At 46.6% G+C, this 12,980-nt stretch overlaps 1 protein-coding gene across 1 annotated transcript in view; it reads left to right on the top strand.

Moving 5' to 3' along the window:
- LOC144174145 (uncharacterized) overlaps positions 1-12,980 on the top strand; it is a 332,399-nt gene that overhangs the window by 248,528 nt on the left and 70,891 nt on the right. Inside the window, exon 3 of the mRNA XM_077702638.1 lies at positions 12,241-12,304. Coding sequence (XP_077558764.1) covers positions 12,259-12,304 — 46 coding nt within the window. The 5' untranslated portion in view covers positions 12,241-12,258. The remainder of the gene's footprint in view (positions 1-12,240; positions 12,305-12,980) is intronic.

Raw genomic sequence — 12,980 nt, 5'->3', positions numbered from 1 at the left:
CAGCCACTCGGATATCCGAACTGGTTGGGCGTCCTACTTCATCGAAAAGGGCGAATTTCGATTAGAACGAACAGGAAAAGAGGCCCCGAAAGAGTGGAAGTAGCGGCATGCTAGTAAAAACGCTTGCGCTGCGTAAGCGTATCTGTAGGGACTGCCCGAATCAGGCATACGTTTGCCGAGGTCTGAAACGCCCTAAAGAGAACTTTATACTGCAGGTCACGCAAAAACAACTTCTTGCAAGTGAAAGTAAGATGGAAGTCAAGACGGTAGGTTGCCTGATTCTGGCTTATGCAGCACGCTTTTAAACCGGAACTACGTCATCAGATATAAAAAAACAGGCAGGGCACTACACCCCCGTGAGCGCCAGAGATAAAACAACCCTGTGTAAATTGTGCGAAAGTTCAAACTCGGGTTTTACGCGCCGGAACTACAGCTGGGCTATGACACACGGCGTAGCGGAAGAATGCAGAATAATTTAGACCTCCTGGGGACGTATGCGGAGCGCCGACGTCTCGATATACGGACGTTTTAGATTTGAGCCTCCATCAGAAAAACGGCCACTGCGGCCGAGATCGAAGCCGATCCCTCGAGCTCAGCAGCACACGGCCACGTATGATGTCCCGTATAGTCCCCTGGGCGGGAATAATATTTGTCTTGGTTAACTTACTCAGATGTATTCACTTAGATTTGGCACAAATTTTTAAGCTGTTACGCAGTAGAAACGAAGGCCAACATATCCCGGGTCATCTCCACTAACGTGAAACCTGGGAAGCAAGCATGCATTGTATAAGCATGCAACGAAGCATGCATTGTATAAGTGTATTATTGGCGCCTCGGCGTTTTTCTCCGCGAAGATGAAAACGTTGGAAGGTGCAGTTATACAGCTTTGTTGTAAGTCTTTTGTCTTTGAAGCACGAAGCGTTCTAGCGCGAGGCGTTGGAAAACGAGTGGCCCGGTGTGTTCTGTTAGCACATGTTTTTCCAACGAAGATGAAAAGTTCTAGCGCGGAGCTTTGGAAAACGAGTGTCACGGTGTTTTCGAACGCTCACCACATGATACTATGACGACATTAGACGACGACGACATGAGACGCCGACCGCCCGAGCCCCTGCGGGGCTGCGCCCCCCCAAAAGTAAGGGAATCTTGCACTCACGCGAAAGACTTAAACAGCGAAAATGTTGTACGTGAGCATCGCCGGACACATAGTCAAGTTTCAGTATGAGTGTTTATTTGCATAGTTGTGGTGCTATTAATTGTCTTCATATGTATCGAAGAGGTCTTTATCTTCTTCGCGGCGAGTGGGAGATGCAAAGTCATTTTCAGAATTGTATACTTCCGTCAGCAAAACTGCCGAAGCTTGCACTAACTCTCGTAAGGCTCGAACCACAGCGATGCTGCAGTATTTCTTTATACGTGAGCACTCAAGGACACATCACCACGCATTTGTATCAGTTTTAAATTGTTTATTTACATGTTTCGTCGTTGCTTTGCACTGTTCTAGTAGTAGTCATCGTCATATGTATCGATGTCGTCGTATTCTTCATGCCAAGCATTACATGCGCGGTAGCGCTTGACGACAGCGCTGAAGTTCTTTTTTCTTTCTTTCTTTTTGCTAAAGCCATTGCGTGAGCGGGGACTCTTCGGTCCGCGCGAGGCACGTGCTCACGAGCGCTCAGCATTTTCCTGGTATTTTTTCTTGAAACGGCGAACTGACGGCTTGTGCAACAGCTCCGCTTGCACAACAGCACAACAGGCGTTGTGCTGCTGAGCACGAGGACGCGGGTGCGATTCCAAGCCGTGGCGGCCGCTTTTCTTATGGAAGCGAAAAGCACGAAAAAGCCCGTGTGTACGAGATTTCGACCCACGTTAACAATCCCCAGGCGGTAAAAAGTAATCCGGAGCCCTCTACAACGGCGCACCTCATCGCCTGCGTTGCGTCGGCGCGTTAAACCCTACAATCAATCAATCAATCAATCAATCAATCAATCAATCAATCAATCAATCAATCAATCAATCAATCAATCAAAAATTTTAAGATGATCTAGTAGGGTTTTGTCTCGACTGTTGGGGGCAATTTTTATAAAAACAACCAGTATCGTGATTTCAGGGGTTTTTTCGCCGATGTGCGTCTGTGCCAATTCGTACACCTCAATGCGTGCAGGTTCTGTGAAGGTGTAATGCTTGCAAAAAGAGCTAAGCGGGAGCTTGAACCGAACGTACAGTCGTGATGTAGATATCTAAGCAGCGACGAGAATGCGTACACGCACAGATTATGGTGCTATTTCGTTCTGCGCCGTTAGACTTGTCGCAGGTATCGTTTCGAATTCCATCTTGCTGTCCACGGAACCATAACCCGCTAATGCCTTCGGAACCTCGAACTACAAATCGGAATAAAGGTGGCTGTGCAGAGCGAGCTGGGATCCTCCTCTTCGAGAGGGGTAAATCCCGTGTCCGTTAAACTATTTCGAAGATGATGGCAACCACTCTGAGTGGGCCGCTACGGGCGTAAAAGTGCGAATGGGCAAATACTTTTCTGGCAGCCAGGCAAACACTGTCTTTCATGATAACTATATGAAACTCTTTCGGCTGAGTATTTCCGGATCATCTTGCTACTCTTTCGTGCAACATCGTCTGATTTGGTCGCAATATCCCCGATTCTCCGAAACTTCGAGCTGCTAGCGCCCTAAAACGCGCGTTCAGGTAATGGATCCATTATCGGGTAACCGAAAAGGTTAGTTGCCGGTGAAAAAAAGAACGTTAGTTACCAGCATACGTACGAACATCACGAGACGCAGGGATGTCCCGTAGAAAGAAAAGGCTGTAATATTTTTGCCTTACAGAGAATTGTACCGGAGCCGAAACTGCAAATTCTCTTGAATAAGAGAACGTGCACAATAAAAGAAAAGTGGGTACGTATAGCCCATCGCAAGAAATCGGGAGATATCTGTCGGTTCCTAGGGCTCCACTTTTCAAGCCGCTGAAAATGTACCCCATTCTCCACGCTCGAGGAACTTATTACACGTAGCTAATTCACCAGCGAATATAATGGAAGTGCAGGCGAGTGTCCAAACGCCATTCTCACAAAAATGGGCCCCGGGCTGTTTGAAGGCAGAAGGCACATGAAGGCATCTTTAAATAGAAGCAGCTTCATTCCATTCCAGCGAGTTCCGGCGTGCCCCATACAGAAAATAGGCACGACTGACTTATGCGAAATAACCGCATTTCTAAGCCGAACGCGACTTCAGTAAGAGCTCACCGTTAGGAATTTTCATAATGAAGACATTTCACGCACTTGTATACCGAAGGAAGGAATAAAGGTAAGAGAAAGGCATGAATGCCAACAAGGCTGTGGCCTAGTTTGCTATCCTACACGTGGGGAAGGGGAACAATGGGAAAAAAGATGAAAACAGTTAAACAAGGGGAAGGTAAGAACATAACGTGGCAAGAAGGTGTGGCCAGCGTTACGACACTATACACGATAGAGGGTATTGACTTCATAGGGAGTAGTCTTTTGTTCTACAGTCTTCTGTGCAAGTTCGTTGTTTTTAGGAAGCGCAGGAGCTCTTCTGTCGCCTTGTGCGTAGATGACGGAGAAGGCCAGTGGCCCAGGATTTTCTCCTCAGAGAACCGCCGCCAAGAATCGAGCTTCTCTAATGTTAAGGAGAGTTGCCTTCTTGCTGATGAAGAACGTGGACATTCGCATAGAAGATGGCGTACAGTCTCCGGTGTGTCACAGACTTCACACGCCTCACTCACTGCCATTCCAATCAAATGGGAGTAAGCATTAGTGAAGGCGACTCCAAGCTAGAGACGGCAAAGAACGGTTGCATCAGTCCGTGGTAGGCCTAATGGAAGAGGACGCTGAAGATGTGGGTCCGAAGTTGTGCAAAAAACTATGTGGGTTATTGACGTTTTTCATTCGCACCCACCACCACTGAACTTTCTGGCCTCAAAAGCCTGACCCCTTAGTGCCCCTGCCGGTGAGACCAAACATGTGTTAAAACTGCTAGCACTGGTGGCAGGGTTGGCACATGCCAACACTATTTAGCACGAAGAAAACCTTGGAAGCATTTTAGGGAAAACACACGTACATTACTGATGCGAACAGTGTTCGTTTAACTAAAAATAGACTTTGAACGTGGATGTTGCGGCAATAAAATAGAACAATATATGTATAAAAAACCTACGGGGGCAATTAGGTTTTCTCTCTCATCACATCTCGCTTAGCCAGTGCCTCAGTGTTTTGTTGCTAAATTTAGTCTTCCTGTGTGTATGACGTCGTGAAACACGTAGGAACATAATTCTTTTTCATTATTATGCTTCGCTTCAGCGGTATTTTGGAAACCCACCGTTGGAAAGCGAAGACTTACACCGGCCTGCTTGACGTCGGCTTCACTAACTTACACAAATGCGGTTCTGAGGAGACATTTTTTTTTATTCATGTGCAAGGTAAGAAGTCATGTCAAATTGTTAAGGCCGCTTAGGCACGTTTTCACCGACATGTTCCGTCCATGTTTTCTTCCGACACCGTCCAGCGACGCTGTTCGGTTAAGCTTATCTGAAATCATTAAAAACTGCGCCAGAAGGAGGCGAGATAACTGCACAAAAATTACGAAGTCACCCTGGCACTCGTCATGATGTAGCAAAGGCGAAAGCGTTAGTGTATCATTGCCGAGCGCGTCCTCTGATTATCAGAATCTTCATTTTCCCCTTGGCTCCTTTACTAAATATCAGATAGAAAAGCCTTAAGGGAAGAAAGAAGGGGGGACAGCGTACTAGCTTCTTTTATTGGTGATTCCCGTCTGTTTTGCAAAGCTTGTTCCAGCCGCCTTTTCTTTGGCGACAGTGTCGTCCCCATCACCACACTTGCAGAAAAGTTCGAAGTAATAGCTAGCTTGGCACTGCAAGAAAACGCAGCCAGATTCATTACTTGCAGTCATTCATAACCCGTCAGAGCATTGCATCCTAATTAACCTCTAGATGCCTTGCCTGATATTTTGTCATCGAAGCGTCATAATGTTTCAAGAACAGGATTCCAAGCGGTACAAAGAAACGGCCGGTCACAAAGGTCGTGACTAATGCTCAACGAAGACGGCTAACAAGCTTCGCTTGAGCGCAATCGCGAGAGGGGAATCGCATTACCCTCACGCGCCCGGGCGCCCGTAAGTCGTTCGCCAAGAGTTATTCGTCGGCATACGAAGGCATTATCAGTGCGCTAAGTGTCATAATGAGCGCCCGATGGACACGCTCGCTGAATCTCATTTCCATTATCGCCCTAATTAGGAAGAACTCGGGGGAATGAGAAAATTTTTCAGCATGTCTGCAGCTGCAATGGCGAGCCACTCGAAGGCTAAAACCGATGCGGACAAGGGGGAAAAGGTTACAAGAAGCCATGGCAAGATTACGAAGCACAAAATTTCACAGAAGTGGAAGTACCGTGTTAGCGTCTTTTAGCGAAAAAGCCTGCGAGTCCAAGCAACAGAGAAAAGAAAGAAGGAGTGGCGAAAAAACAAAAACTGGTAACAACTGGTTCGTAATAGAGCGCATATCAGAAACGACTCGATTATTACCATCGCTTGCTGATACTGACAGAAAGTTCGACTGGCTTTGTGCAGTGGCTGGAACAAAATAGAGACTGGCATTTTTCTGCGCTTTATAATTTGCATGCATAAGTGAGTTCCCGGATAAGGAAAGTTGCAGACGACTTAGAAGATACCAGCAGCACAACGGGGATTGAGGAACAGCGAGGAAAGTGGAGCTGGCCTGTCGTGTCATTCACATTCTCGCCTATCTGCGACTGTCACGTTAGGGAGATTTGGGGACGGTAAGGTGGTTTGAGAGCGCTCAAAGCTGTCGACAACGGAATGAACCAACTTCGGTCGCATCACGCTCATCAGGTGGCAGACAGACAGCAAAAAAGTGTGGAAGTTAGAAGAGCTTGTACAATTGCTGAAACAGTCCGCTTACCGTACAGACTATTTGAAGTTTTTATTCTCAGTCGTCTTTTTTTCTAGAAGAAAACAAATGCACATTTTTGCCTTCTAGAGACATCTGGTCTGTGCCAACACAACGGCTCAAGAGGATTGTCCGCGCGGACCGCTGTGTGCTTGTTGCTGACATTTCCTTTTTGTATGCCTGTATATCGAGCCACAAGCGTTGTTTCTATTTCATAAAATCTTTTATTTATTTGTAACACCAGGCTAGAATTTTTGTCTCTCCATTTTGGCATCTTACCATTTCTATGTTGCCGGTTTCATTTGCCTCGAGTTGTCTATCAGGCCCAATTACAGCACATGACCCAGGAAGAGGGGGCCCGACTTGAAGTAATTACTCGAGCTTCAATGCGGACGATCACCCGCCTCCTTCAAATAACGCTTACACCATCTATTCAAACAGAAGCTCAACCCAACACCCTGGATGAGCTTGTACATCAACGCTGCTCCGCCCATGAGCAGGAACTCAGTTTTGTTGCTGAGGCAGCGGCGTAAGCGATCAACATGGGCCGTTCACTACCCGCCTTACCAGCACACCCTGTAACTAAGCCGCCCTGGCTGTACCATCAAGGGACCGACTATTGGTCTCTGATCAGACTCCACATTCGGTCGACAGGAAAGACAGACGCGCATTCCGCGTGTCTAACTATACTGGCGGCCGTTAACCGGCACTAGGTGGTACAGGCGCTTGTGGACGCTGGGGCCCAAGATGGCATTTGACTCGATCATTTGGAAGCGAGTCAAATCTGCATTTGAAACACTCGGAACGTTACCTTCTATGGTGGTGGAGCTTAATGCCACCTGGAACGGACTGCAGGCGCTAATGCCGGCCTTTCTTCAAGCGCCTGTAAGTTTTACTGTCCATTTTTACACGGATTCAAGGGCGCCCACGCGAGATTTGCACCGTGTAGCCTCCAACTCGTCTGTCTCAAGAGACATTTCCAAGATACTGGACACCTACCCCTGCCCTCTCCGACTGGCGTGGGTCCGGCGTAATACACTCACCGCTCATATTGCGGCAGATAGTTCCTGCCACCTTACGTTTGTTTCACGACCGTCGCCATTGCTGACAACCGATCCACACGAGCAATGTGTCTAACGGAAGGAAGATCTGCGTCGCAACACACGCACTCTCATACCACCGTGTAGAACAGACATTCCCATTGGTCTCGCTCGCTGGGAGGAGGTCTTGCTATGTAGACTTACAGTTTGGTTGGCCATCTCTCCTGTGGCAACCCGGGCGTGGCCAATTAAATTGTACCATGCCCCGTTTCCCAACAACTGCCCCTTCTGCACGGCTCCTGCCAAAAAAATTCCCCGCATTTCCCCGAGGGGAAGAATGTGAAAGTGCGAATGCACGAGTTGAATTTGCGCGGTTCGGTAATGTTCGCGAAAGAGAGATCACACACACACACACACACAACTACAAAGAAAGAAAGATGCATTTATTCACAGACACCTATTTGTGTTGTCGTTGTACTTGATTGCTAGAGCGGATCTCAGCTTTGAAATTTCGTGTCAGTACTCCTTTAAGCGGGTGCATTAGCCCTTCTCACGCCCGATTCCTGGCCAATCCCCCACGTGGGTATGTGCCATGTCAGCGGCCAGGCAGCGCGCGCCCATCTCCCCCCGTTGCCAAGGAAGACGAGGAGCGCGCGCACCCGCAGCTGTTGCTATGCGGACGGCGGCGGACGCTTCAGGCTCACTTAAGAAGTGCATTCGCACTTAAAACACGGACACGTATCTCTTACTATGAACGTGCCCTTCCCTGACTGCAGCCGCACAAGCCTGCATCCGTACTCCGGAAAACCAGTGCGAACTTCTATCTCTACGGCTTTTGAAATTATGCCAAGGGGCATACTCTTCCACTTTAAAAAATTGTTAAGTAAAACACGAGACACTAAAACTCCCCACCACCGCCACCATCATCCTCCTCATCATCATCATCGCATCATCATCATCGTCGTCATCATCCTACTCAGGTCCACTGCAGGCTGACTTCAGACACAGCGGAAACTTCGTTGTCCCTCAGTCTCGTGTGAACACATATGCATACTCTTTTTTTCTCTAGAAATAAAGACTGATGATTTACCGGATGATATACGTGATTCGAAAACTGCAGGAAATTTTAAACAAATGCTATAAAATATTTTCTTAGTGAATCCTTCTGTACGCTGGCTTGTCTTTTTCTTGCTATAGTAATGTTGCATGTATCTGCTGCAACTTGTCTCATGTACAGTCTCTGTCAAAATTTTCTAGGCCAAGTCGGAAACGCACCGGCCGCAAAAAAATTAAATGTACAAGCTTACGTCCCGAGCGAGGCTAAAAGTTTTTGTGCCGGAGAGCTAGGGAAAACGCTTTTTCTTCTTACTGTAATAAAATAAGTTTGTCACATTCAAAAATAAAGCTTGTCAGCAATAGAGGACGCACGATCATGACTGTCACCGCACTCGGAACAGCGAAGCGAGAAGTTGCATACTTCTGCCACGTGTCCAAACCGCTGTCATTTTTGTAGCGTGAGCTACACTGGCCGAGGTTGAGCAGTTTCGCGTGGCTCCTGGAGAGCCGTGCTGCGCGTGCGCGAGGAGCAGTGACGTCACACGGCGCACAGAACGTTGCTCGCTGCTCGACGTCACTCACACACCCCACGCGCCCAGCGTCTTCGCCGACCTCCGTTCCGCACTTGGCGGCCCGGTCCACTTGATGATCATGCGAGGGGCGGCCGGGTGTGGGACCGATTGCTCGTACGTCGCAGCAACAACCGGCTTGCGCCTGTGGAACCAGCTTAGCTCTGGGGCGATTGGTGACGCTGCGCCGGAGCCGCTTGATAAATATCCATGTGTCACATAATGCGTATACCGTGTATGTGTCATTGAAGCAGCAGTAAGCATGATAATCAAGCTGAGCCTAGACAACCAAGAAAGCTAAGAATAACCAGCTGAACCTTAACTCACGCTACGTATATCCTGGCATAGCCGAGCTAAGCCACTGCTAATTTTTTGCATTTCCTAGGTGTTTCCATGTAGTCATACGCATGATAGCGCGTGTAAATCGTTGCATTTCCATCTCCAAAGGTAAAGCTTATTCTTTGAATTCTTTGTGGTCGAGAAGGCTTAGGATTGGCCTAGAAAATTTTGACAAAGGGTGTACGTTGTTGGCTGTAGTATTCTGGTATATTTTGTAATATATGTGATGACTCATGTAAGTTGTAGAATGTAGTATCGTGCTGTATTCTTGTCTGCATCGGCTATAACTTGCCTCTTTACGTTTGACATGGCGGTTGTTGTGTCAGATTTCTACCCCACCCCTGTAACGGCCCAATCTGCCAACACTACCTGAAAATATGTAAACACGAGAGAGACCGGGGAACCATCTGAATCCTTTCTTTAATGGCTGCCAGAATTCCGATCGCGCGCTCCCGCCACGAGGAGCAGATCTTCTTGCTCTTCGTCTTCAGTGTTCATGATGGTGATATTTTACAGAAATAAAACAACAACAACAAAAAAAGACTCTGGCCACTGAAGTTTCGTATGTCTTGTCCCATCTGTTTTTCTGACTATGTTATCTCAGTCGCCAATTATTATTCTTTTTGGGTAATTAACGAAGAACATTCATGCCAAGAAAAATCTGCAAAAATGCAGAGAATTGTCTTCTAATGCTTAGCATTCTTATACCGCTTCTCAATAGTGTATGTTCTTAACAGCCATTTTTTTTGTTCTTCTAAATCTTGTCCAACCAATCATCTCCACTTATGCTGTTATAACGATTACAGGTGGTATTTGCGCCAAATTTGCATTATTGTGTAAATGCAGGCGGTAACATGGTTCGCCATTTTGCGCAATTTTTTCAAGATTTTCCTTATTTTTGGATTTTCCGTTATCCTGTCAGACCAATTATTTCCATTTCCGCAATTATAAAGATTACAGGGGGAACTTTCGCGAAATCGGCATTATTGTGGAAATGCGGGGCGTTGTACGGCTGGGAATTTTCTTAAATTTTACATTTTTCTCATTTTCTAAGGTTTTTCAAATTTTTGTTCGACCAATCAACTCAATTTACGCTGTTATGACAATTACAGGTGGAACTTCCGCGGAATCCGCATTATTGCGGAAGTGCCGGGCGTTATACGGTTCGACAAATTTCCGTAATTTTTTTAATATTTTTCTTATTTTTTAGTTTTTCAATATTTCGTTCGACCAATGATCTTGATTAGCGCTATTATAATGATTACAGGTGGAACTTCTGCGAAATCTGCATAATTGTGGGAATGGAGGGCGTTACTCGGCGAAGAATGCTACGCATTCGAGTCCTCATGACAATATTTTACTGCATTGCCACGTCAACCACAGGACTACAGAGAATGTACTTGGCTCGTTTTTGACAGTGTCAGGGCCGGGTTACTTTATTTTGCGGGGATAGCTTTCGATCAGGCGACAGCAATTTTAAACAGGCCCTGCCGTGGGCTCATATAAAGCTTTCGGTATTTCTTTTGCGTTCAGAAACGCTACGGAATCTCTCGATGTTCCCAGCAAACTAAAACGAAACTCCATGATTTTCTCGCAGCAGCAGATACCTTTCTGGTCCCTCCTTGCTTTTTGCAGCGAATTTTAAAGGGGACTACCGGACGTTTTGCCTGCTGCGGCTGAAAGAAAGCCGAAAAAGTGTGGCAATATCGTTGCTGTAAAGTCGCACAAGCGCACAAAGAATGTCCGGACTTTGAAGAACGCGGGAAAGACAAATCTCTTGAACAAGTTTCCCCGCACACAGCAATAATATTGGCTCGGGGATTGCGTGGCCAGGCAAGACAAAAAATCGAGGCGCGGTTCCTTACCGTACTCGAAAAGCGCTTGAGTGTTTGAAGAAAGAAAGGTGGAGGGGGGGGGGGGGGAGAGAACTTGTTTCATAGGCATTTCAGGTAACATCCATCACTCTCGTGCGCTCGCACGCTCCCACGCACTCTCGCACGCACAAAAAAAAAAAAGAACACGTACGGCACCTACAATAATTTCTTATCAGTTGGGAATGCAGATGTAATGATATTCGCTTTGACTCCACTGCGTGTCGAACTCAAGGAAATAGGGCAAGGACAACGACGGATGCCATGAAAAGGTCACGGCCGGTTTACAACTCCCAATTCTACAGTGAACGCCACCGACTCAAGCTCCAAATCTCACATACCCACTAGGGGGGATGCGCCAGTGAGAGAAGCAGTCAGACGCTCACGGCCGATTCACCAGTTTTCATCGGCAGCGATGTCAACCTATTCAGCAACACGTATGCTTCCAAAACTCAACAAACAGTGGCGCTCACGCATCCATACATCACAGTGGAACCTTAAGTACCTCAAACACGTTTTTGTGATTTACTTATTGCGCCATGCAATGCGTCGCATTAAATGGAAACTTATGGGCCGTTTACCTGCTACAAGAAATGCCGACATCGACGCCAGATTTTTAATTTAATGTACCATTTAATTTGTTTTATAAGTATACAGATGGCAACAATATGTGGGCAGGATCTGCGGCGGAATGTAGAATGGGCGGGGAAGTTTAAAACAAGAAAAACACTCGGGCCCTGACTCTGTAGCAAGTTTTCTCTTCCGGACGCCCGTTGCAAATAATGGCGATAGGCCACTTGTTACATGAGCTTTAATTTGTTTTTTTATAATGCTTATGCCACGTTTATCCTCCCGAGTCAAAGAACGTCGCTGTTTCCAGTTAACTTGGAAGTAAATAAATAATACGAGTGAGACCTTTGATATATTCAATGTCAAAATTCGTTGTCCTGTTCACTGTCGCACGGGCTGGTATTGCAACAAATCGCGCAATCTGGGAACGTTCAAGAAGAGATTGCATAGGAGACTCTAATGTGTTTTTCGTGCCTCAATTTAATCATCAGGTAAAAATTTCTGACTCAGTATTAACAACCGTTTTTGCGTTGTGAAACGGGTGATATTACTTCACTTCACATGTCTGCATAAAGCGACGTGATCCGGCATAAAACCAGCCCTCGTGTCGTCAATTTTCTTGTAGTCTCGTATTCGCGCCTACATCTGAGGGACATAGGCATGATATCGACTTCCGCGGATCTGTGCAACACATTTGTATTTAAAATTTTCAAATCACAACTTTGATTAAAGGCTAGTATTCTGGGCCGAATAGGGCAAATACAAATGCAGGCCAAGCCGAACCACGCAACCCGAGCAATGACTTGGCTAATGCGTATTTCCGTCTTTGTTTCTTTGCAGCTCCTCTATTCGATTATCATGGTGGCCGGCAGCTTCCACGTGCATACGGTCATTGGACACCCAGGTGAGCTTTTGCTGATGTATCTCCTGATGGGAACCTCTGTTACTGCTCGCGAGGGTAAAGAAATTATAATAACCTCACTACATATACGTGAATGATGCCTGTGATCAAATGGCGTCAACGTGCCTTTTTTCGCCGTCATAGAAGACCATGCGCCATTTACTGCCGGTACGTTATGCCAATGAACTTGTTTAATTGGGGCTTTGTCCTAGCGCGACGTTAGTAATCTAATCTACGTATTGAACCGACGTCATTGCTTCCGCCCTGTTTTTGTGGGGAGAAAATATCTACAGATGCGGAAATATGTTGCGCAAATCTGGCGCACAACTCAGTGCGTCAGTATGCTGCCTGAAACTATTGCGCAATCACTGCTGTTAAGCAACCACTGTTCAGTAACAAGCTGAACCGTAAACAAATACCTACAGAGAGGCGGAAATGTTAATCAGCCGGTTGTAGCCATTTCGGGCAAACTTGCATTAGTAGCTGACCGCGGTGTATGTGAGGCGAAAGCACATTAAGCTGCTCTTCCCCGAGCGAACGGCAAGATTATCCGTATTCTCGTGTAGGAAGTTCACCAAATTAACGGGCTTTATTCGCAAAGAACATTTGCAAAATTCCATGATTAAGATGTGCGTAGGTGCAACGCTTTCGTGTTTCTCAAACACATGAAAAGTCCGTG

Source organism: Haemaphysalis longicornis, unplaced genomic scaffold (genome assembly GCF_048455015.1).
Source record: "Haemaphysalis longicornis isolate Haplotype H1 unplaced genomic scaffold, Haemaphysalis longicornis Haplotype H1 scaffold_3, whole genome shotgun sequence".
NCBI classification, from domain to species: Eukaryota; Metazoa; Arthropoda; class Arachnida; order Ixodida; family Ixodidae; genus Haemaphysalis; species Haemaphysalis longicornis.
The sequence above is the reverse complement of the archived record's forward strand: the minus strand, read 5'-3'. Positions and strand labels throughout refer to the sequence as shown.